The sequence below is a fragment of the Nymphalis io genome, chromosome 6 (assembly GCF_905147045.1).
Source record: "Nymphalis io chromosome 6, ilAglIoxx1.1, whole genome shotgun sequence".
NCBI lineage: Eukaryota > Metazoa > Arthropoda > Insecta > Lepidoptera > Nymphalidae > Nymphalis > Nymphalis io.
Window position 1 is genome coordinate 9,595,584 of NC_065893.1, and position 26,875 is coordinate 9,622,458.

Below are 26,875 nucleotides of genomic sequence, written 5' to 3' on the forward strand. Positions count from 1 at the left end.
TCCCAAATAATTTTGCCGGTAACAAAATTGTCATAAAGTGACATAAGATTAACTTTAAAAGCCGTTAACAGTCGTTGCCGTTACATTTTAAATGGACCACGAATTAGGCGATAGCCGGCCGCAAAAGTTTGACCATTAAATGCGTGAGCGGGAAAGAGACATCGGCTGTAACGCGTCGTGCCTCCCTCGTCGTCGAGTCCCGCGTATACTCCGGTCTCCGGCATTTACCGCCGCGCGTTGAATCCTACCGCGCGACTTACTACCGATGCGTTACGAGTGTTTCGAACAGTGACAAGTGAAGTTGGATACTACAATGGGTAAACTGAGTGTGCTGTTTTTAGTGATATTCGCAAGCTTTTCTGCAGCTGACAGGAAGCCTACCATCGCTGAAAAACTCACCGAGGACGCGGACTTGTCACAGGTATTCGAAACTCAAAACTTTTATTTAATAACTTATACTTCGTGTCACTTCGCGAGGCAACTTACCAAGAAGTTTTGTATCGTTAATATTAACGTATTTTTAAAATGAATGAAGGTTTTAATTTATACAATAAAAAGATTTTTATTTAAGTAAGTCAGTTTGTTTATTTTGAGTGCACTAGTTTTTTAGAGGCAGTAGCTAACACCTTTCTAGACCACTTAGTGCAGAGACGTCAAGGAAAGAACTTGTTATACGTGTTCGTGTGAAACCAGAAAAAATTGCGTTTACGTTTATTATTTATAAGTTAGTAAGATTGAAGTAAAATTTAAATAGACAAAAAAAACTTTCATAATTTTTTACGCTTTAATTACCTTTTAATTATTAAAAAAATGAATATCTTATAATTTTTCGAAATAGGTTTAATGTTTGATATCATTAATGATAATTGAAATTAAAGACAAAAAGACTGCCCTTTTTTCTAATTGTTAAAAGATCGGTCGCATAAATTTTACATATTTATTCTTGTACGATAATTAGCTCAATACAACATTTACCTTATAATTAATAAATACAATCTTCATACATACTATTACTCTCGAGAAACTATAACTAGTCAACTTATATGAAATATGAAACAGTGTAGTGCCAACAGGCAAATGCCCCCGAGGTTAAGGAAAATTTTGGTCGACAAAATGATGAGTGAATTAGATACTTATTTTGATATTTCAATAATAATAATAATTAAATATATTCATTAATATTATCAATAATGCATTTCAATAAACTTTCCTAACAAGGTTTTTATTAACAGCTATCATGTCGATTATAAATTATAATCGACGGTAACGTATGAGTCACACAATAGTAGTACTCGCTGATCGAGAATTCCTTACCGGTGACTGATAAAGTAGTCGTTTTATTTAATATTGTATTCATATATTAACTTTCAACATTTATATGTACGCAGTACGTTAATCAGGATCTGCAAGTAAGATTTAAAAAAAACTGTTATATAGCCCATTTATAGACTAACTAACATCATGTTAGGGCCAACAGGGGCGGAGCTGTAACGTTCAACGCGGGTGAAACAAAGCGAAGCAGCTAGTTTGTTATATAACATATGCCATAATATAACATTATGAGAATGAAGTTTTTGTTGCGCCAGATTGAATGAATAAAACAATATTTAGCAAAAAAATGAACTGTGACTGAGTATGGATTTTAAGGAAGCATACATGAATCAATTGAGAGATTTCTAAACGTGAAATATCACATTTGCGTTTATAATAGAAAATTGAACGGAGAAAGAACATTTGAAATACTTAAAGTCTTCATCAACGCAACCGTAATAATTGTCTCTCAAACGATCATTTAGGGCATAGATGGTCCGCCTGTGTTCATCTTTGATAGCCGTGATTGACGATATTAGAATGAAGTATGCCATTCAACCGTGTATATATATTATTACAATTAGGAGGCTTTAATTGTTAAATTATATTTACTATATATTAAAAAACAAAATTCTCCAGCCGCGTCTGTCTGTCCGTCTGAACGCGATTCAAAAATTACCAAACGGATATTCATACGGCTTTCACCTATGGACAGAATCATGTTTGAGGAAAGTTTGGTTGTATAATTTATTTATTCATTAAGGGTTTGCATAAATTTTCTGAAATACGATGATCGATGTTAAAAATATCGGATTTTTTTTATACGTCTGGGAGCTTTACTAGCGTACGCCACGAAAACCTATAGAGTTGTATTTATTATGATATAAACGTTTTATGTTGACGCTACCTTTGCGTATTTTAGCTAAACTGGTAGCTAGTTAAACAATAAAAAGCCATGTTCGTTTAGATTATGTTTGCTTTCTATACTCTGATAATAATTAAACGAATAATTCGCGTTTATTAAAATATAAACATGGTTTTATCGGTAGTAGAGTTTTGTTCAGGCATTTGGGTGGGTACAACCAACACACCATTAGTTCTGCCATACAGATTATTATTGACAAAGAATTGATTGATATTTGATACGCAGAAAAATGGGTGAGCTAGTTTTATTACAGACACTAGAAGTTGATCTCGATCTTAGTTATAAGACCGCCAATGTTCATCTTCCCTGACCTTATTTATAATTTTATTTTAATGTGGTATAAAAGAAGGAGGCGCAAAACATATTAGATCCTGTAGGTATGTAGTAAGCGGTTTATTGAAGGATATAATAGAATAATTCTTTCAGTACCAATATCAGTCTATCAGCGAAAGAGACTTACCAACATGCGACTCAATTTTTGTTCTGTGCCTTTCTTAACTAGAACAAAAAAGAGAAATAGGTAAACGTTTTTATGTAATTACCAGTTGCCCGTCCGTTTGTCCCGACTTTTATCCTATTGCATACCGAGCTAGCCCTTTTTTTTTCGCTGAAAAACGCGTTTACGCGTTTCCCCCACTTGAAGTGGGGGGGGGGGGGGGGGGAAATGGGACTCGCCGGCGCCGAGCATGCGCCGGAATACCCACTAAAAAACCAGCGGTACCCACACCGCCTTTTCAAGGGGCGTCACGGGATCGCTTGCGCATACTACCGTGACGGCCCGACGGTTGGCCCGCCTCTGCAGGCCTCCAAATCCTAGGGGGTTCTCAGGGTACAAAGACCCCCTAACCCCGGCAACACTTAGAGTGGGAGGAGAAGATGCGCATAGCGCCGACGCCTTCTCCCCGGTCGTCTTCGGCGAAGCGAGTCTTCCTCCTTCTGCGACATGACATTTTCGCGGAAGGAGACCGTCACCGTACGGTACCCACGTATCGCTCTCACCGCTATGACTCTTTGATACCAAGCTAGCCCTCCCTTGAAGTTGAAATTTCCAAAAAATCCATTTCCATCCATCCAGGACTTCTACGCGAATGGAGTAATTACTCAAATTTCAAGTCAATCGGATATATAGTTTTCTAGATCTCGTGATAGATCAGTCAGGAATGATGTTTTGTCTATATATTAATAAATACAACTTCATTAAAGCAATCTATTTTAAACACACTTTAAGTAGGTGGCTAAGCCAGATGTTATTAAAAAGAAAGTTAGTGATGATATTGTAAGTCACTTTACAAGCTTTGATTGAAAGTTTTAGTTAATTATCGAAAGCTTACTAACTTTGTCACTCTGTATTTTTGTCGTTTAATCAAGATAACATTGTTGAAAGCTTGTCTGAGTTTGCCAAATTAAATTTTATATTTGAATGAAAAATATTTCATAATTTTGTTTGCGTTTGTTATTTAATTGAATCATCTCGTTTTATAAATGATATAATATATTATATACATAGCTTATTTAAATGTACATGGAAAGTATGCGTAAATATGTCAATCGCAAACTACCACGAAACATATCGTAAATAATATTAATTTTAGTGCTGGTAGCACTGCTATTCTTTTAAAGACTCACTTAATTACTCACCGTGAAATATTGACAACCGACGTAGAAGACGTATTTTGATGAGTGTATTCTTGAAATATTATAATTTTGGTCATTTATAATTATGGTCATTATCACGTATCACTTTCTGATATCTCACGATTTTTTTTGCGGTGAGTCTCAAGTATGTTCTTACGGAATTGAGCTTTACCAATAAAATTAAAATTAAAATTTGCAGTTCATAAAAATTAAGTAAATCATAATAAAAATTAGGCTATATCTTTAATTAAATTTAACAATAACTTTCACGTAATATTATTGTCGCTTACGAACATTATATAAACTTTTGACCTAACGTGTACATAACAAGAGGAAGTAAGTCAAATGTTATTTTCTTTTCTCCGGAAGAAGACCATCTGCGAGCCTTTATTGCTAATTGGTCACATAAGGTTAATGAAACTAAAGCAAGTTCAAATGAGCTGGAAGCTGTCTTAGTAATCCAATAAAATGTTTGTAAGTAGCGACTTACAAATTGCTTGTGAGTAATATATTTATTTTTTTCATTATTAAACGGAAAATTGTGAAAACTGAATTTCTCAAGACCAAAAGGGCAAAAGCTATTAAGCGAATGGAACATTCATTACATTAACGTCTTAGAATTTTAAGATGCACTAGACGCGGAAAGGTGCCTTTGTGTAAATTTCTTCAGAGGACTGACATGACATTTCTTTACTCCTCGGAAGATATCTCCTGAGGTTCCGCAAATGTTGTTTTTAATTCAATCGAGATTCACTTGCGGTGATAAACTACTAGCTAAATGATAAACTTGAAATACTTTTGATGTTTTTCCACTTTTAAAGGAAATGTGTTAAAACAATTTTGTCACAATATTTTATTTCATAAAAAAATAACTAAGAAAATCAATTATCACAGTTGTATCAATGAATTTATTCGAAAGTAAAAGTGGACGAAAAATTTTCAAGCGGCATTGTATAAAAAAGTTTGCTCAAACAGAATCTTAGCTTCGCAGTTCAATAAAATACACATCGATTACGCTTTGATACACTCTCGGCTGCTTAATTGGGCAGACGTCTCAAACGGCTACATCCGTTTGGGCAATATTGCGTTGTCTATATCCCCGCTAGTATTACGAAGCATATGCTGTATATCTTAACTTTTTGGGACTAGGTCATAAAATAATGCTTATATTATTTAGAGTAAGATTTGATAAGTTTATTTTTAAGCACACGTGCGATCTGACTAGATATACTAATGATCTTTTTTTTTATAATAAGCGAATATGTTAATATTAAATTAATTTGGTATGTATTTAATTATATTTTTATTACGTCAATGTTCTTTCAAGAAAAATAACCGGGGCCCGAACATTTGTACTAAAGCTATATTTATTTTAAAGATTGTTTTTTAAATTGTATCGAGTTATTGCTTTGAAAATAGAAAATATTGTTGTTTAATATTTGTAGAAAAAAATGTTCAAAATAATAATAAGCTTTAATATCATATTGATATAGTTTCGTATAAAGTAGAAGCGTTTACGCAAGACATGAGACTATTTGAATTTTAGATATTTTGTGAATAATACATGCAAGAGATGTCATTAGATAGATACATTTCATAGTTGCCAAATGTCTAAGGTTCAAACAAGTAATATAGGCTTGTTAACGTTAGGTTGTACCTTTGAAACACAAAATAATTACGATAATACCATGGTGCCAGTAGCAGCCGGTACAGGCGTAGCGTAATTCAAATTACAAAGGGTCTATAAGCTATTCATAATACAAACTCCAGTTGATTAGAACAATAAGGTTAAGAATTTATTAACTAAGAGCTTGACTCTGGTATTAATGTAATTACTGCCTCGTTGGTCTAGTGACTAGATGTAACGCCGCAAAACCGGAGGTCCTGGGTACAAATCCTAGGTCGGGCCATTAAAAATTTATTGGGGCCCGCGCATCGGAAAGCACGTTAAGCCGTTGGACTGCATAAAAGAGCATCATGCCGTTTGCCGTCACGGAATTGTAGTCGATATTAGCCACAAGGCGTGTCAATAGACGTTTCACATAAATAAATTCGTGATGAATTATATATGACAGGGTTTTATGTTGAAAACATCTTATGTAATCACGTTAAATATTATAAAAGAACATTTAAAAATAATTAGTTGCTTAAACTGAAATCAGTATAATCGATTTTTTCTAGGAGTCTGAACGAACTGTAGATTATCATAATGTATATAATATAGGTAAAAATTCCGAATTTTTTTTGGAATCTAGACCTAAGACAAAAAATATATTCTTATATGAAGCGATAAATTTTATGCAAAAGAACATTGACTTTTTTACTTACTTCCTTCAAGAAGCAATTATGGTGGACAACGGGCCCTTGTCAATTAACGGTCAAATTAATTTTATTTAAGCTTCCTTTGTGGACGTGAAGATTTATCTTTGATATTATGTTACCAGAATGACCTCTCCAGATATATTTTATGCCAAGAAATTGTTAGAAATACTAATAATATAGTTAAAATATTATAACTAATAAATTAATATTTCGTTATTGTTTTTTTTTATCATGACACTAATATGATTACATTTTTTATTATCTGTATTTATGTTTATTAAGCCGAGATGGCCCAGTGGTTAGAACGCATGAATCTTAATCAATGATCGTGAGTTCAAACCAGGGCAAGTGCCTCTAATTTTTCATGTGCTTAATTTGTGTTTTTAATATACCTTCTACTCAAGGACAGGAGGACATTTACAGGCTTTTACTGTATTGTTTATAGTTTTAAACAAATAAAGTTATAAAATCTTAATCTCGAAGAATAAAATTATCAAAACGGTATTGATCAGTTCTTTTTAACGCACACGCAATAGGAATAAAAAAATTAAAAAGAAGCTTAGAATACATTGTACTGTCACTAGCAATGAAAATGTACGTTTAATTTCAGCTAGCTGGAACTTGTTGAAAATTCAGTTGCAAGATTTGATCTACAGTAATAAAAGGTGAACTTATATAAAATGTATATATACATTTTAAAATTGACCTTTGAAACGAAGAATCTCAATACAATAACATAAAAAAACAACATTATTTAATAAAATTCTTATAAAGCTAACAGACGTATAATGTAAAATCATTAGTCATTTAAAATGAAATCTTCGGTGACTTTTAAAAAAAAAAATACTTAATTAACAAAAAATATCATCACATAATGCTATAATTTTTAACTGATGTTACCATAATGAAACAGGAAACGTGTATGTTTGTAAAATCTGAACGAGTCTCTAGTGTAGCTTTATTGTATGGTTGTCCATGCATTTTGGACGCTGTAAATTATTTTATTATGTGCCGTGTTATGTAAAGCTATCTCTACTGGTCATGTGAAAATAATCTAGTCAAAATTGATATTTCAATTAATATTATATATTTTTCATGATTACACTCACGAGCTTGACGTTTGATCTTGAATATTTTATTAAGCAGACGTAGATTCGGTGGAGTTTTTATATTTTATTTATGTCATTGCCTTATTTGTATCTAGTGTACTGAAGACAGTCATGTACCAATTTTCAACTTAATGCGAATTAGGGTGACCTTACCATTATTTTCTTGAACTATTTTGACCAGACTAAAATGAAACTTCAATTACAGTTAAATTCGCCTACAAACTGATTACAAATTGTATATTAACGTAATCCCAATATTTTAATTAAAATATTTATTAACTATTATGCAAACAATACTTATGTCATTTAGTGATAATTGATTTATTATCTTTATTGTGGTAGATAATCTTAGTTTCATGGCTAATTTTGAAAAGGCATGACCTCATGACAATCAATTAAACAAAAGCAATAAATTTATTAACAATTTTGAATATCAATATAATATGAGAAAACGAAAGGGACACCGAAGTTTGGCTAATGTTAAGGTATAAACAAATATTATATGTATACAAGTTCTAGGAAAGTCGCAAGCGATAGCCTGTTAAGTAATATTTCGAATTTTGTACATTATAAACAGGCGTGACAATATATCCTGTTTTCATTTCCTGTATTCTTAGAGGTAACATCTAACAATTGGTATGGAATTCAATATAGGCTTCTGGATGCGCGCGAGGTGACACATCTTTGTTACTTTATATTCCGTCCCCGTAAGATTATCGCTTGCCACGTACTATTATAATACATACTGTATACCGAAAGGAATTCTAGATATGGCTTTAAATAAATTCATTGTTGTTAACTGAAATGTTTCATGTAACTTATATTTGAGATACATTTGTTATTTATTTCTGTTGTGGGTGATTCGTGTAATGAGAAAAAAAACAGTTTGAAGATTAATATAATATTATAAAGCAAAAAATCTTGAACTATAAACTCAACATTTTCAAGATATATTTATTGTTGATTTTAAAATAAAATCGCGGCGGAAGGCAAATAAACTAAAAAATACGCGTATTCCATATAAAAGCTTATGAAGTTTTTAATACTGACTAATTGACTATCGAAAGGTAGGAAGTATAAAGCAAAATTGATAATCTTTTGTTCGATTTTGCATGGGTAAATCCAGTTCATAGTTAAATAATATTGTATTTACAATGGTTGTGTCAGATCAATAAGATAGATGAATATATTTTTCTCGAACCTATAAAATCAAAGGAAGGATCCTTTGATAAAGGTTCTAATATAAGATATAATCATTTGTTTGAGACAAGAACTGGATTATAAATTATATTTACAAATAATCGAGGATTACCTCTCAAGATTTTTTGTAAAAACCTTTCGTTTTATTTTATAACAATAAAAAGCTTATGGCGCTTATTACATTTTATTTTCGCGAAAAACACCATCACCTGTCCCGTGTCACCCATACTTCAATATTCTATAAATATAAATATTGTCACTGTTGAGACCACGGAAAAAAAATGACAACATTTTGTATAAATTAACAATTTAAAATTAAAATACCATATTATTCAGAATAATTTTTATAAAATAGGCAACACGACAAAAAATCAAATTCAATAATGCCGGTCATTTTGGATAGCAAAAATAAGAAATGTGATCGCGTGTCGAGAGGGGCGTGCGTTTCAATCGTATTAGCTCCAGGTTGGGTCTTAACAAAATGATATCTGCAAATAGGTAATGATAAGAAATCGGTGTATATCCGTACTAGAGATCTGAACGGATTTGAGGAAAATTATGTTCGTGAATAGATCAGACCCTGGATTACAAAACAGAACGGCTGTAATCGAGATACAATCTCCAAACGAAACCATATAAAGCCACCTAAGCACTGTTTTTTTCATCCTCGTGGAAAACAGACTAGCAAATGGACCTACCATATGGTAAAACCATGACATTGGTGATTTAAGAAATTTAAACTTATTCCAATTCTATTAAAGCGCTGTCAGCCTGGGATCTAGTATTTTTATTAGTTGCCCCTTGCGTCTATAATTTCACTGACTCATTCGTACTTGCAACCGGAATACAGAAATATATATACATAGCATTGATATTTAGCGGTAGAATGAATGAATGAAATGGTGGAAAACTCACACAGATGGATTTGGACAACGCTCTACAGTGACACTATTTGTTTTATGTTGTTTTCATTCTAAACGAAAATTATAAGATATATTTTTTCTTATCAACTTAGGTTATATTAGATTTTCTTGATGTCACAAGTAAGTTTATAATGCTAATTGCTATAATTAGCTTAACCACGTGAGTGGTAATAGCTAGACTAGATTATTCTTCCTTACAATATAAAATTAAAAGTAAGAAATAAGAATGACGTTATGTGCCCAAGTAGAAATATGATGTGATACGTCGCATACGGCTAAGAAATTCATTACTTAAAAGCTTTGCATGTTACCTGCGATTACACGCCAGTTACATCAAAAGGTTAATCTAAGGGTATGACCGTACTGGTATACACGGTAATAATTAAATTTTAGAGTCGTTCAGTAATCGTATAGTTACATATAAAGAGTTTGAATTCATTCTAAATTACGGAACAAATTGTTTTCGCTTTTGTAAAATTTTTCGTCGGCGAGGGGTTAGCGAAAATTAATACTTTTACTTTTTCTTTGGGATTTCGTATCAACAATGTAATTATTCGTTCACTACAATAGTCATTGTTATAAAATCACTGAAAATATATTTTTAATCAAAGTACACATAATTTATTACACTGCCAAGCTTTATTTTAATGTATAATATGAGATATTCGTGATGAGATACACTGATCGCATATATTTAGTTCATTTATTCGGCTTACTAACAATCACTTGCCGAAAAATATAAATATGCTTAAAAAAACTTACTTCAACATTAAAATAGCTAAATATAGTGCTTAATTATCGTAATACAACACATCATTGATATAATTCCAAAAAATACAACAGTTAAGAATTAAATTTAATTAAAACAGAGATCAAAACTTTTACTTAGCAAAACAAACTTTTTAAAATATTCCTAATTAATAATATAATAGTTTCGTTGCATATATCAAAACTTTTTATATAAGACCTCTTTATTTAGAAATCTAACTGACATAGACCTAAGTACAAATAAATATTGTTCCAAATGTAAATAGTCTTACATGTAAAGGTACAATAAAAAGTTGTTAATTCGGTTAAAATTAACCCATAATTTGAAATAAAATAGGTATAGTATTCACTACACAACGATTAAAGTCTATTTCAATGTTGTTCTCATGCAATTGCAATATTAGCGTGAAAATTTAAATAGACTTTTTTATCAATACATTTGTTTGATAAATATTAAGTTAAATTTTATTACAATTGCGTAAATGTATTTGGATTGCAGAGCACAATGATAAAAAATAAAAATACTTGATTACCTTTATAAAAAATATGACTTTTTTATTAAAATTCATTTCCCTGTAGAATAAATTCCAGTTTCTAATATTTATTTATTATTTCAAGAGGTATATTGTATTATTGGTTCATTGAATATACACATATTTTTTTAAATAATTGCTTAAATATAAATTATAGTTACAAGATAAGATATCTTGTAACTTATAGATAAGAAGATAAGATAAGATAAGATAAGATATCTTGTAACTTAGCTTAACTTTTGTAATTAGATGAGGTTTTGGTTTTAAGTTTATACAGGTTTCTTTCATGAAAAATCGTAATTTTCCACAAAAAATACAGAGTAAAGAACTCTTAAATTATAATGTTTTATATATGTGTTTTGTAAGGTTTATTTAAAGCAGGTTTTATATTTTTTTTTATATCACCGTAAAGTACTTAAAGCTTGATCTATTATGTATGTTTCGGTTAACTGCTTTGTAATACTTTCGCTCTAATGGAATTTCAATACTATAGGTACGTTGGTGGATAATGTATTTACTAGAAAATTTGTGTTTATTTGTCTTTGATTTCGTTCACGTTCAGAATTGATCGCGTTATAAATATTATCATCAAGAATAGCGAATATTCAACTATTGATAACATTTAAGTCCTGTAGTAAGTCCTGTAACAAAATTTCAAGTCGTGTAGGAAGGCATACACAAGAGCGGATGCACAGCGCATTGTACAGATTGGTCATGACCTTATTTCGCATCCTAAAAAAATTTGGTATATATACATAGTAAAGATAATTTGTTAAAATTATATTTCAGCTTCCTATTATTCCTGTATTTACTAAGCTAAACCAATAGTTTAGCTTAGTAAATACAGGAATAATTTGCTCTGTATTTACTAAGCTAAACCAATAGTTTAGCTTAGTAAATACAGAGCTTTTATTTTTCTTAACAGACTCCAGTTTTTTATATTATTATATAATATACTTGTTTAATTACTAAGCATCTTTATATCAGCTAGTAAATTTTTTGTCGAACGTCGTTATTATACAACCAAAATAACCATTCAATCTAACTATCCTGCAATTAAATTCTATAGATAAAAATACAGCCTACAGCTGGACTATTGCTGAGCTAAGTCCTCCCCTCCTTTTGATGAGAAGGTTTTGGTGCTTATTCCACAACGCTGCTCTGAGGTGGTTTTGTGAATACAAATGTGACAGATTTTTATCTAACACATGCAGGTTTCCTCACAAGATTTACTTTACCGGCGAGCACAGTGAATTATAAGCACAAATAAAGCAGACGCAAGCTCAGTGCTTGCCCGGGCTTAAACTTAATCTTCGTTTAAGATATATAACGAATAAATAAAATATACATCGTGAAACAGTCCTTACAATTCAGAGTAAGCGGAAACTGAGAAACGCCGGAGATATTGTTTTTGTATTCCGATTATGCAAATTGATTTCCCCAGTAAATCGGAGACCCTAATCTTTATTGCAAACGATTCAAGGAAACCGGGTGTTATTTATAAAGTTAATTATTTTCTTAGAAGTTATTTACTCGATGATATTAAATCAATAAAGAGAGAAATCACGAAATTACTCGTAGAAACGTTGTTCAACGGGTGCATAGTTAAACATTGCTGCGTCTTCTTCTTTCGAATGTCAAATTAGTAATGACAGAAAATGTTTAACTAATCAGCCGGTAACGTTTATAATTAAGGCCGTTACACTGGTTTCAATCTTTCTATCATTATTGGTTTGACATTCGAAAGAAAAAGACAGAGCATGCTTTAACTAATCAACCGCTAAGCTTCGTTTATAAGTAAGGTTGTGAGTTTCTAGAAAAATAACAGTTACGTGACGTTATAGCAACCGCATAAAAGTCGAAGCGCGAAATCTTGTTATGTGAAGTATGTATTAATTGGATGGAGTACAGCTTGTCTACCGAACGTGACTTGTGGATCGTGGGTACTATTGTTCTGCTACATCCGGTGGTTTATCGTGACCGTCACCCTGCTTGTAGCCCTTATACGGCTGCGGCGCTTGCGAAGTACTCTTTTACGAGTGCATTTTGCGGCTACAGTATTGCATTTTTAAACATATTTGCATGTCGATAATGTTATTATATTTTAAATAAAGATTAAAGACTTTATTCAAATAGCTTTATTGTTAAAATAATTTAGTTTGCACGAATGTGATGTGATTATCATTGAAACATAGGTATTTATTATTACATTAACAGTATTTGGATGATAAGCAACTACTCATACATGAGTTGGTATATGTATATTTCAGTATAGATAACAAGCTAGCCGGAAGAAAGCAGTTTATTTTCTTCTATTTACCTATACTATATATAATGTAGAAGCCGAGACGGCCTAGTAGTAAGAACGCGTGAATCTTAACCCATGATCGTGGGTTCAAACCCGGGCAAGCACCACTGAATTTTCACGTCCTTAACAGTGATTTTAATTCATCTCTGCTTAACCGTGAAGGAAAACATCGTGAGGAAACCTGCATGCGTCCAATTTCATTGAAATTCTGCCACATGTGTATTCTACTAACCCCATTGGAGCGTGGTGGAATAAGCTCCAAACCTTCTCTTCAAAAGGGAGAGGAAGACTTAGCCCAGCAGTGGGAACATAACAGGCTGTTACTGTTACTGTATATATCATGTTAATAACATATCACATAACTGTAACAAAAAAAATTTATAAATAAAAAAGATGGTGCGTAATTAATAAATATAACAAAAAAGAAAAAAAAACCTTTGCTCTCACATCAGAACAATAAATATTTTTGTTGTATATACCTTTAATCCGCTTACGAAAATTTTAAACCTAAAATAACTAAAAGTATTTTATAATCGAAGTTCCTATGAAGGGATAGGGGATAGGGGAGCTATCCGTTCTGGCTTCGCATAACGTTTATATCGTAATAACACTACATATCGTAACACTATTGGTTTACGCGCCCGTCATTAAATCTCCCAGTTTTTTATGATTTTTTCCGACATCTCCAACAATCAAAGTCACATTTCAGCCAATTTACACAACACCTTAATAATATACACACATTCCTCAAGAATAATTCCATCCATTCGGTTTCATCGGTGAAAACCTTATGGAAAACCGTTCGGTAGTTTTTATGTTTATGGCGTTCAGACAGACAAACCGACGTGATAATGTAACTTAATTTTATAATATGTAATTATTACGTTTTATATAATTTTGAACATATCAAATAAATACACAGTCGTATTTTCTATGAATGCTCATCCATTTTTTCTCCGCGAATTTAAAACTTATTCGCGGCCCATTGAATACGTCATGACGGTTAATTTATTACCGTCCCTTAACCGTTGTCAACAAAAGTAGATGAACCGTGATCAGTATACATTCGCTATGGAAACTTCCTATTTGCAAATTATCAACCAGCTTAGGGACAAATGTTTGTAATAATTTCCAATTTCTATCGATGCAGAATAATTAATTTTCCGTAAAAAGTCGTTATTTATGTTATGTGAATAAATATTATCTATCTTTACTTGTAAATAATATCTAATAATTTACTTTGATACTAATAATGTTATAAATTCAGTAAAAACTGTAAAGTAATTACATTATAACTAACAACTTGACGTGCCATAAAGTCATGTATAAGACTTGGTGGTGGGCTTTATGCAAGCCCGTCTGGGTAGTTACCGTATGATACCGCTACGTTACCGTTACCGCTAAATATAACTAATATTAATAAATATAATAATACTTAGTATTGATGTGTTATGGTTTGAGAGGTGAGAGAACTACAGGCACAAGGGAAATAATGTCTCAATTACCAAGGTTGGTGGCGCTTTGACGTTTATGTATGGATGATTACTATTTCTTACAGTGGCAATGTCTATGGTCGTTTGTGTACACTTAACATCAAGTTCTAGTATTTGCCTGTCCCACCGATCTACTTAAAATTTAGCCATTTAAAATACTTGATGCATAAAATATGTGTACATTACATCGCTTCTTTGTTATTTGGTGATTGAAACTGCGCAAATAAAGGTAGGTATGGATTACGTCTTAGCCTGTGGCCCCAATAAACGTCATCGCCCAGGGTCACACTACGCCACGTCACGATGCAAATGCTGTTGACATATTCATGTCGTCGGCGGCGTTCAAACGTATTATTTCGAAACAGCGTAAACGTCTAGCGTCAGTACAATATGTCATAACACAAAAACACCACACGCGAGCGTCTTTTTATCGACTTTTATTGTGATCGAGACTTTATTTTGATATTCACACTTGCCGCGAGACATCGGTACTCTTCACATTATTTATAATATGCTACATTTAAATTATAAAATACGAAAATAAAATAGTTTTATCTATTTTGCGTAGTGCGATTTAAATACAGTAATCGAAAAATATTCAGGGCGATAAGTAATTTTTTTAAAAGGGTTTACTTTAAGACCACGAATAAACACTGTTTCCAATATAACTAAGGTAGATAATATTTTAGAATATGTCTGTCTCGTTACTTGAACACACAACAAAAAATATACTAGGATTTTCAATGCATTAATCATGGCAATGGTTGACCTGATCTAACTATGAGCATTTCCATATCAAACGACGATAAGCCAATCATCGAGTGCACCTCATTCAAAAGAATGTCAATAAATTCCTCCCAAGAAGTCACTGTGTACATAGGAAGGAATTCTATAGGTTATTGGTATGTATACCAGTGACTAAGTACACTGCTGGACTTCTATTCATTGACGCAAATAGCCAGACTGATTAGAGCATTTGCAATGTAAATGGTTTGCTACTAACCCTTCCGTTAGTCTTAAACTTCTGCATATATTATTTGGATAGGCAAATGCATGCATGAATGCAAATGAGGAATGTTCTTTATAAAGTATTTTCGAATATATATACATTTAACGAATTTTCTTTCAATAATGAAATCGTACTTTGTACGTAATGTAATCGATTTCATAACATAAATTATAAAAGATATGACCATCGCGGTAAGCCTGGCAGATGTCAAAGGTTGAAATTGATAGTTATCGAAATTATTTTAAAATTAAAGGACAACAATAAATAAATATGAATTAAAATAAATAAAAACCTTATTTTTTCAATAAAATAAACATATTATTATATACGATTAAATGAACTTCTTGAAGTGAAGTTCGATTATTATTATATGAGTCGCTACATTCGAAGATACAATTAACCAGGTAGTCCTTTTCTCCTAAAGGCACTGTCCGCATGTTAAGAGAAATGATTTTCAATCGATAATTCAACCTCCTTTTTTAATATATTATTATTGTAGCTGGTTACCTATTCTATTGAACTGCCACTTGTCGCTTTATTCATGTTTAGAGTTTTACCATTTTTTTGCGGTGTATCTTCTATATTGTCAGATATTGTGATCTTGATACCCTTGAAGTCTTATTGATGTTGGTGACCTTGATAAACGAAAATGTTTCGACTCGAGAAGTACATATGGCTAAAAAGATAGTCATTTTTTTCGTGAGCCTTGTTAAGATCATTATTAGGATCGCTCGAAGTATGAATGTTTTATTTGTGATAAAGGCAATTAGGTTTATTTTCGAATCCAATGTTACCAGGAGTTTTGGAACAAATAGATGATATAAATATATATCTCATCGATTTATGTCAACGAACTCCAGAACGAAGCGGTGGCTTGTTAAAATTTTATTACAAACATTATGCATGCATATTATCGCAGCAAAACATGCATGATGACTAATAAGTCATGACAAATATGCATAATTTAAATCCGATACTAGATATTTTGTATGTGAAAACGTTATATGCGTTGTAAATATAAAAGATACATGCTTTAATTAACTCACTGACAAATTTAAATGAATTGCTATTTTGACATGTAATTTAAATGAATTATTATTTTTTTTACTAAAATATGATTGCATAGGAATGCAGACGAGCAACTGCTCTACTGACACTATAAATAGTTTACCAATCACGAGTGTTTCTTGTGTATATAAAACAAATATCCTTTTTTCAAAAACTTCTCTGTATGTTTACTTATATTTCATCCTAATTATTATATTTACAATTATGTACAGAAAAAGTTTATTGAGACAAAATATTGAATAATTTATTTTTAAATATTTCAATGAAATATTATTAGAATTTAATTGTAAAACGAAAATGTGATTAATAAAGTCGTCATTAATCAAAAAATATTACAAAAAAGTGAAAGTTGCGATAAATTTTATGACTCGGATCATATAAATATAAAATCCCCTGATTTTGTACTATGTATGGGGTAAAATGACATTAAAAATGTTACACAACTTGCTATTGTTAACATAAAAATACCAGCTTAACGTCACATAAAAGACTCATCCCTCTACAGTCAGGAGCAAAAGTATGCGGGTCGAATCTTTGTTGTACGTAGAATAATAATGTTCAATTTTATTCAATTATATTTTATGCCGAGTAGGTTAATGTTGGGTAGATAAGCGTCATCAGTTTGGGTAAGACTTCAAACAATATTCTAACTAATATTATAAATGCTAATGTGAGTTTGTTTCTTTAATACACTTTCATTCGATCATCACAAGTTTTTTTTATACGTTGTCAGTGGTACTAAAAAAGACATACGCTCCTTAACACATCACACACGAGTGAAGTCGCTGTCCATAGTAATAGTATTTTATAATGCCCACCAAGAAGAACATTTTTTTACCCGTAACTTTTAAAAACGTTAAAGAATTTGTATGGAGCAAAAAAGTTATTTTATTCTTACATTAAGTAGATTACACCTATCATAAGTCGGTAAAAAAGTGGGCAATTTACCGGAAGCCCCTCAAGGATGTGTTCCGGTTTCAAACGGAGCCGCCCACTGCTATGGCTTCCATCGTGGCAACGAAGTTATGGTCAGCAAATTTTTAATGGCCAAGCTAACACTATCTAACGTGAAATACATTGTTCTTATTCGTAGCAAGGAATAACAAACGTTCTAAAAATAAATTGATAAATTTTAAATTATTGTATAATATTGTAGTTCATCACAATGAGAAATAAAATTTTGCTGTTATAATAATAATATCGAAATCTGATGTTAATTAATGCAGAAAATGTTGTTTCACATTCAAAGTAGTGAAATTCGTAATTGACTTTAGTATAAATAAAATTACCGTGAACTGATTGCGCCACAAAAGGCAGATGTTTAATTGTTGCCATTTATATTACACTTTATCGAATCGATGTAGCAGATGTCGTATGTACTACAAATAAAATTTTGTTTTCCCTCATCAGCCGTCAATTAATTAAATCAGATTCAATAATTGGTTGTCAATTGTTAACGGTTTGTTAAAAGTGGTGAATAGAATTTAGTTTAGGCTTGACGCCCGTTACCCCCTTTCATGAAATATATTGACTAATCCTATCAATTTTGGCTTAGCCAGCTTATAGTTGTTTTAATATTCACAACAACAAATCCACGCCTTATGTTTGTAACATTTGATATTTTCTTTTATATTTGAATGATGATAATAATAATAATATTCTGGGACATTTTTCACACACGGCCATCTGTTCCCAAATTAAGCTTGTACAAAGCTTGTACTATGGAAACCAGACAACTGATATACTACATATACTACTTTACTTTTGTAAATACCTACTTATATAGATAATTAAACCCAGACTCAAGACAAACAGACATGTTCATGCACACAAATGTCTGTCCTGGGTGGGAATCGAACCCACAACCTTCGGCGTGAAAGGCAAGTATCTAACAACCACGCCAAGAGGCTCATCATATGATGATGTTGTTGTCCTGTTGGCTGATTTTGATCACGGTGGTCATACATAATGGAAGACGGGCAAATGAGCATGAGCTATTCGTATATAGCGGTGGCAATCCGATTCACGTCCTTTCGGAGGCACTCTTAATTTACACCTCACAAATATTTTTCCCGAATCCAATTTCGAGAATTCTTTAACTTTCTGCTACTGAGAAGTGCTGGACTAAAACCCCCTTAAATTTTTATAGATCCAATTAGGGATTGAACCCGCTGCCCTGGGTTCTGCGGCCTTAACTAGCTAGATCAGGAGGTAGTTAACTAGAATATAACACTACTGCGAATCTTACTAAAAACATAAATTACTACATATAAGTATTTAATATAGGACATATTTTTTAAATCCTAGTAATTAATGTAAGAGCTCACTATGTAGTGTATTTTTTTTTTTTATAGAATAGGAAGGCGGACGAGCATATGGGCCACCTGATGGTAAGTGGTCACCAACGCTCTTAGACATTGGCATTGTAAGAAATGTCAACCATCGCTTACATATCCAATGCGCCACCAACCTTGGGAACTAAGATTTTATGTCCCTTGTGCCTGTAATTACACTGGCTCACTCACCCTTCAAACCGGAACACAACAATATCAAGTATTGCTGTTTTGCGGTAGAATATCTGATGAGTGGGTGGTACCTACCCAGACGAGCTTGCACAAAGCTCTACCACCAGTAAATATTAATTAAATTAACTGTATGCAAACTAGGTTGTATTCATGTGTTTTGTAATTTCTTTATCTTTATGATATACAATAAATATATTCTATCTATCCATTTAAAAAGACCTACCTACATAGGTAAAGAAAGATCTCGAGACTTGCATTGATCCTGGCATTAGCGATTCTAATCTACATTACTTAATCTACTCTGGTCCTCTCGGTTGAGTAATATATGAATATATAAGGACACTAATAATATGTGTAGCATAATATGCGATGAAATTGTAGGTTTTTTATAAAAGGGCTTATGATCTGACGCTTATAAAAATGCTCCACAAGGATCGTGTTGTCTCTCAACTTATATTGAATGCAGCGGAGCGCGCCACTCGGAGCCGTCGGCGAATCAAAAGATCGCTCTTATGTAGGAAATTCTTGTTTGGTGGTCTGACATTGCACTGTTAACGATAGTATATTCATTTTATAATGTTTCATATATTTGATATGTTTATCAGATAATGCCATAATATTAAGATATAACGGGAAGTTTTCATATTCTTTTATATAGTTATTTATTTTGTAATTAAATTATTTCCAAACTATCAAAATATTAAATATATTATTATACCTTACAGAGCTGTCTCTTACTTAAACGATGGTGTCTGTTCGAATGTGATTTCTCACTGTAATGTTCACTGTTTAAGCGTGTTTTAACTAAAGTCGTTATGTCGGTATTACAAATTAAATAATAAATATTATATTTTATATATCAGCTCGCTATGCACACACTGTCTTCACTTCGCGCCAATACCAATATACATATTCTATTTTCCCGCGCTCTGCAATATATATATTCCGAGATGACAGATATATGGATACATAGATAATATATATACATATTTTAAAATACTAATTATTACATTATTGAAGACGTGTGTCTTCTACACTTACCGTCAATAAAGAAATTAATAAATAAAAAATATGATTAATCGGCTTAAAAATAATATATTTTTTTCCGAATAATTAGTTGCTAAAATATAATAAAAGTTCGTAAAATAATGAACCGAAAATGTTGCTACTTTCTAATTTTATTTATATTTTACTGAGAAATTCAATAAATTAAACAAATAATAATGATGTCTAAAATCTTTGTAAGCCGTATGCCATGGCAACAAGCTTAGCGCCTCCGTAATTTCACTTATATACTTTTGAGACTTATCCTAAGGATTATATTTTGCGATTTTTATTAAACAGGCGGCTTAACTTTTTGTTCGAAAAAAGGAGTTTGTTAAAAGGAACTCAATTATAAATTTAAATAGAAAATTATTATAAATTTATTAGAAGAAAAAAAACGTACGATTATCATGTAAAATTGATCCTGAACCTAAAATTCCTTTGGTCGTATCGTATTGCCGTCCGTATTATTTTGTAATACGTCTGTGCTCGTCCGCCTTCCTATTGTATAAAAAAAAACTCTTGCGTTGCTGGCTTATCACTTTTGAGATTGAGAGGCTACCTTAAACATAATTGGTCAGAAAAAGAACATCAGTGTGATTCTACCTCGAGCACTGAGGGTTAAAGTAATACTTACAGATCGCAGTGACGGGTCAAAAATAAATAATATAATTTCTAGGTGGTATACTTAGCATTTATGCGTTCCGGTTTGAAGGATAAATGAGTCAGTGTTGATGATGTGAGCACAAGGGACAAAACATATTCGTTCCCAAGGTTAGTGGCGCATTGGCGATGTAAGGAATAGTTAATTCTTCTTACATCGACAATGTCTATGGGCGGTGGCCACTTAATACCAAGACATAAATGCCAATTCATTTGCCCGTCCGCCTACATATAACATTTTAAAAAAAATTAGGGCTTACATAAATTTATAGAATCAGTAAGCAAAATGTAGACACATTATTTTTATCACTGAACAAAAATATCAAATTTATGTTGATTACAACGACTAACATTATCGATAAACAGAAACGGATAAACGATAGCATCGAGAGGTATACAAAGAAATATAAAGGAATATTCGTTAAGCTTAATTTTTTACTCGACATCTTGAAAAGGGCTTCCAAATTGCTCAAAGGACTGTAAGAATTCACAACGGTTGATGTCACCCAAGCCACCTGATGGTTAGTGGCCCGTAGAGGTTGTTATTTTTAGGTAAATATAATATTCGAAACTAGTTTATGTAATGAACATTATAAGTAGTATAATGGGAATTGCAATCCTATTATTATAAGCAAATCGTTAGAGCAATAAATACGATTATTCTAATACATATTATTCAATGTAGATTATATTGATTTGTTTGAATCGATAGTTTTAATGTAGTTTACCTATTTACTAATTGTATCATAATTATATACATCGTGAAGCTTTATAATGTACAATTATGCGTTTGTACTCGTGAAAGATGCTATAGAAAAATAGTTCACTATTCTAAATAGATTTTTATAATCGTTTAGAAATTAAAACACTTACAAATTTCGTATATCAAAGAATAACTTCTTTAGTTATAAACGTTGTTTAGCGGTTAATTAGTTAAACAAAACTGTTTATCAAATGTGAAATCAGTATTGACAGAAAGAGCGAAATCAGTGTTCAACTAAACAGCTACTTAAGCAAATTTATAATATAGGTAGGGTGTAAAATTCTTGATCACTTTGTGTTTCTTTTGATATTTTGCTTTAAATTCATGTTTATATATTCATATTTGTATAAATGAAATTTAAAATTATATTGTTTGGCTTAAAATAAAGACTTAGTAAAAGCAACGAAAAATTAAAATTTAATAATTCATAAGTTAGTTCCAAAAGAAATGCCCCAATGAATGGAATACTTCAAGGGCTCTGCTGTTAGGGTAGGACTACACTTATACGATAATGAGACGAACCCTTTGTGAATTTGTGAATCCTTTAACTCTGCACATGACAGTGTTCGAGTAACATCTGTGCATACTCTACTTTGTCTGTGTGTTTGTGATGACATTTTTAACAAGCTAAGACAATGTAGACGAGAAAAGACAAAATACCAATATCAAGATTTTCTTTAATTAATTTATGTGGAGAATAAGACCAAAATTAACACCCAAAATATTGTTTGAATTTTCATGTATAAAAACATAAGTAGTGGTGCATTTTTCGAAGCTTCGCTGAAAGTCTAAAAAGGGGCTAGGTCCCCCGTTTGACTTACTCTCAACGCTCTACAGCGCGTAGAGAGGGTGGAATGTTTTGAACGCCTCAAAGCATTGCCAACATTCCTTTAAAATAAAAAGTTACTACTTGATACCTTAAAGTGAGTTACGAGTTAAAACAAAATAGTGAAATACAATATTCTACGAAATGTCGATATAAAACTAAATGGTAAAAGTAAAATGTTTTGCAATAACTAGGATAGACCCGCGTTTGTTATTTATTTGTATATATCTGATATTTCGCTTTGCTTTTGTGTGGAAATAATTTTTTTTTTTATGTTTTCATGGCAACATATGACATTCCAAATAAAGTAAATATATTCCAGAAACTGAAAATATACTTGTATTATAATTAAAAAAACCAATAACATTCCGGTTTGAAGGGTGAGTAAGACAGTGTAACTACAGGCACAGGGAACATAACGGTTGGTAGCGCATTGGTGATGTTAGGAATTTTTAATATTTCTTACAGTGAGCCAGTGTAATTACAGGCACAAGGGACATAACATCCCAAAGTTTCTAAAGTTGGTGGCACATTTGCGATGAAGCGATGGTTAACATTTCTTACAATGCAATGTCTATGGGCGTTGGTGACCACTTATCATCAGGTGGCCCATATGCTCCGTCAACCTATACTATATAAAATATCGATACGGTTGACCTTTTAGGTATTTGGATACCTTGTATGATGTAGCTAGCTCTAATTATTGTAAGCTAAAAGGCACGATGTCTTAAAGTTATTCATAAAATGTATAATCAAAGTAACATTTTAAAAATCTAATAAATAACAAGAGTTTTATTCACATTGATTGAGTCATGGACACATAATCATAAATTGTATTACACTACAGTAACAGCAACAGCCTGTAAATATCTCACGCTGGCCTCCTCTTCTGTTTTGAGGAGAAGGCTTGGAGCTTATTCTACCATGTTGCTCCAATGCGGGTTGGTGGAATACACACGTGGCAGAATTTCACCAAAATGAGCCTCCGTTTTCTTCATGATGTTTCCCATCACCATCAAGCACAAGATGAATTATAAACACAAACTAAGCACATGAAAATTCAGAACTCACGATCAAGATTCACGCGTTCTAACCAATTTTTTTTTGTTTTTTTTTTTTCTCGCAGTGGAAACCTTCAGAAAGGTACCCGGGTCCCATGGGGATGGCACCGGGTTATGTGGGATTTTTACCCACTAAAACCACTGCGATAGCCGTCCTCAGTACGAATCGGAGAGGCTGCGGGATCGTATTGATATTACGCATCTGCGGCCACTCGCGTGCTGTGCTCCACTCGTGGCGCGGCAAAGCTCTCCTTAGAGGGCGAAGGTAACTTTGCGCCCCCGCATTCCTCGCTAATGCGTACGGCAGCGAGAGTCCATCCCGGTTGCCGTCCTCCTTAGGGCCGTCTGAAATAGGACGCGCAAGGCCCACCTCACGCATCCACGGCCCCAGGGTTACGCCCTATCTTTTAAGCTTCGAACGGAGACGACGCCATCGTCGTCTCCGCCGAGCAGGAGCGACCTTTTTCTGTTCCCGCTCCGACGTCTGCTTCTCCCAGGGACAGGTCTTATCTGACTTCACAGACCAAAATCTTCCACTCCGCACTCCACGCAAGGTATGATTCACGTCCGATCATACACAGGGATTCTCCAAAACAACCGTGACCGGTCATTACCTGCGTAAGCCGGAAGGTGATTCGTCGCTTTCGTCTCATCCGGGCTTTGAAGGCTGGCAGGTTCGCACTGACGACGCATTTGCGCGCGTACCGTTCTTCGCAGAGACGGTCGCTCCACGTCGCAAGAGCCCTCCAGTGTTACCGCCGCTTCAACGCCTCGATTACTCTCGAATACATCATAATTACCAACTTAGTTTTATTGACTTATTTTTTAAATAAGGGTAAGCAGAAAGTAAATAATTTATATTTGATATTCAATAATATTAGGTCCTTACATATGAAATTGGCGTTTTGTACGGGAGGAATATAAAGTCATTTTTTTTTGTAAAATATATTTAATTAATCAAAGTATGCATCGTTGTTATATATACACTTTTGCCATCTCATAGGTAGTTCATTGATCCCTTTACTAAAAAAACCATGGGGGCGAGAATCAATAAACTTTTTGAAGGCGGTTTGCCAATGACTGTTTTTGAAGGTGAACTGCCAATTCATTCAAATGTACCAGCTTAATGAATTTATAAATTTTAATTTGGAGTCCTTAACCAAAGAGGAGATTCCTGCTTACCCCTTCCTTCTTAAGTTCACGCGAGTTGGTTCTCGATGTCACCGCCTAACTGTGACATCAATTCCATCGCGAACAAAGAAATTTGGCAACTTCTTTCTTTGTCGCACTTCCAAAAAATGGAATTCCTTACCAGCTCACGTGTTCCCCTCCTCTTACAATCCGGGTTCCTTCAAACGAGGCGTGAAGAGGCATCTTGCGGGCCGGCAAGGCGAGGACGGCTAGTGCAGAACGTTTTTTCCGTCTGTACTGGCCGTCGTCGCATTTGGACTCTACTACCACTTACCATCAGGTGGAGTAGAGTCACTTGCCCTCCCGGCGAATATATATAAAAAAAAGAAGATATTTCACATCAAAGTGGTCAGTACGACAAAACGTTAATTTCATGTGTAAGGACCTAATAATTATTCCACAACAAATAACGAAGAGTTCGTAAGTACTTATAAAGTACGTTGTTTTATTTTAGTACAACATTTTCTTAGGCCGATTGCCTCGTTCGTCTAGTGACTTGATGTAAGGCCGCAGACCCGGAGGTCCTGGGTTCAATTCCCAGGTCGGGCCAATAAAAGTTATTGGGTTTTTCTGTCAGAAAAATTCTCAGTAGCAGCCTGGAGTCTGAAAAGTGGAAGTGTGTTCACTCCCGTGCCTCGGAAAGTATGTAAAACCGTTGGTCCTGCTCCTGAACTCCTTCCGGTCGTGTCGGATTGCCGTCCTATTGGATTATGAGAGCTAGGGAATATGTAATGGTTTTGATGAGTCCCGTACATTACAATGACTAAAGCGTGTTTATTATATTCTCAAAACGATAACTAAGCTTATTATTTACAATATCTTTGTTAAATGTTTTATGCCTTATAATTAATAAAAAAACCTTCGTCGACATTTCATTTTGTCACTGGAATATATGACAATAGTAGTATTGAGATAAACGAGAATGAACTGCGGAAGAGGAAAATGATGGGTAAGAATGAGTTCACGTAATCTTGAGATAATTGTCGTCTTTCTTGTATAGTTTCATCATATTGGACATAAACGTGGAAGGAAATTCGTAGTTTTCGTGTTTTTATTCATATTATTTGTTAGAAATAAACGTAACATATTTAATACTATTTTCATAAAATATTACTTTAAACAGTAATATTTGCTCACATGTCATACAAAACTTTCGTTAATTTAATAATCATTTTATAGATCCAATCGCTACAATAAGACTACTAGTTTGACAATATATTATTGAATACAATAAATAGTATTAAAACTATTAATTCTGTATTTAAAAAACATTTATGCTTATGTTTTATTTAAAATTATCTGCTAAATAATCCTTTAACTATTCTAAGATAAAAGAATATATTTTGATGTGATAATCCTGGAGCTTATTTGCCTATATGTTATATGAATACCGTAAACTTTTCGTTAAATATATAGAAATAGGATTCGTAGTAAAATTATATAAAGATACATTCACTTTTAACTGGAAAGGTTTTCTGGTTCTTTATTACATTTTTTACTCGAATTCGGAATAATTGTTTATAAAAATTAATTTTAAGATCAAAATAGTATCCTGATGAAATCGTCCACAAAAATCATGTAAACTACCAATGAATAAACTAATTAATTTTTGAACAAATAGTAGACCTTTGTCCATTTTTACATGCGCGCTCTTCAAATCAACGATTGTAAATATCATGACAATATTTGCTGCAATTCGAACGTAGTGTAACATACGGAACCGATACTCAACCATAAGACCCTTAAGAGCTAAAATACCCTTTTGTATCTGTGTAAGGATAATCCTGCGCGTGATGGCATCGCTTGATTGGTTTTGCAAAATTAATCAGAGCTCGGACAGGGCTGTGTACTTTTAAATTTTTCTGGAAAAAACTGTTTATAACAAATTCATAAATAAAAGTTTCTTGTATATAATACAATGGTATTCAATTTGAAACAATATTAGGTACAGATGCAATTAATAGAACTTTCGGAAAACAATTGTTTATTATTAAAAATATATTGTGGTTTACTGTATAATATAATGAAAAACAACACCATTTCATTGGAATTTTGTTGAATATAAGGCTTCGTTTCTATTTAATTGTTTTAAAAAAGATACATACATTTAAGTTACTAGGAAAGCAACCCTAAAATTCAGAAGCTAATTTACAAAAGAGGATCATCGGTGCAAATAAATCGCAGCTAAACGCTTCGGT

General features: G+C 32.7%; 1 protein-coding gene across 2 annotated transcripts in view; it reads left to right on the forward strand.

Moving 5' to 3' along the window:
- Positions 1 to 239: 239 nt before the first annotated feature.
- The window catches only part of LOC126768905 (fasciclin-1), a 76,687-nt gene continuing 50,051 nt past the window's right edge, over positions 240 to 26,875 (forward strand). For both annotated transcript variants that reach the window (XM_050487317.1, XM_050487318.1), the window contains exon 1: positions 240 to 421. In XM_050487317.1, coding sequence (XP_050343274.1) covers positions 314 to 421 — 108 coding nt within the window. In that variant the 5' untranslated portion in view covers positions 240 to 313. The remainder of the gene's footprint in view (positions 422 to 26,875) is intronic.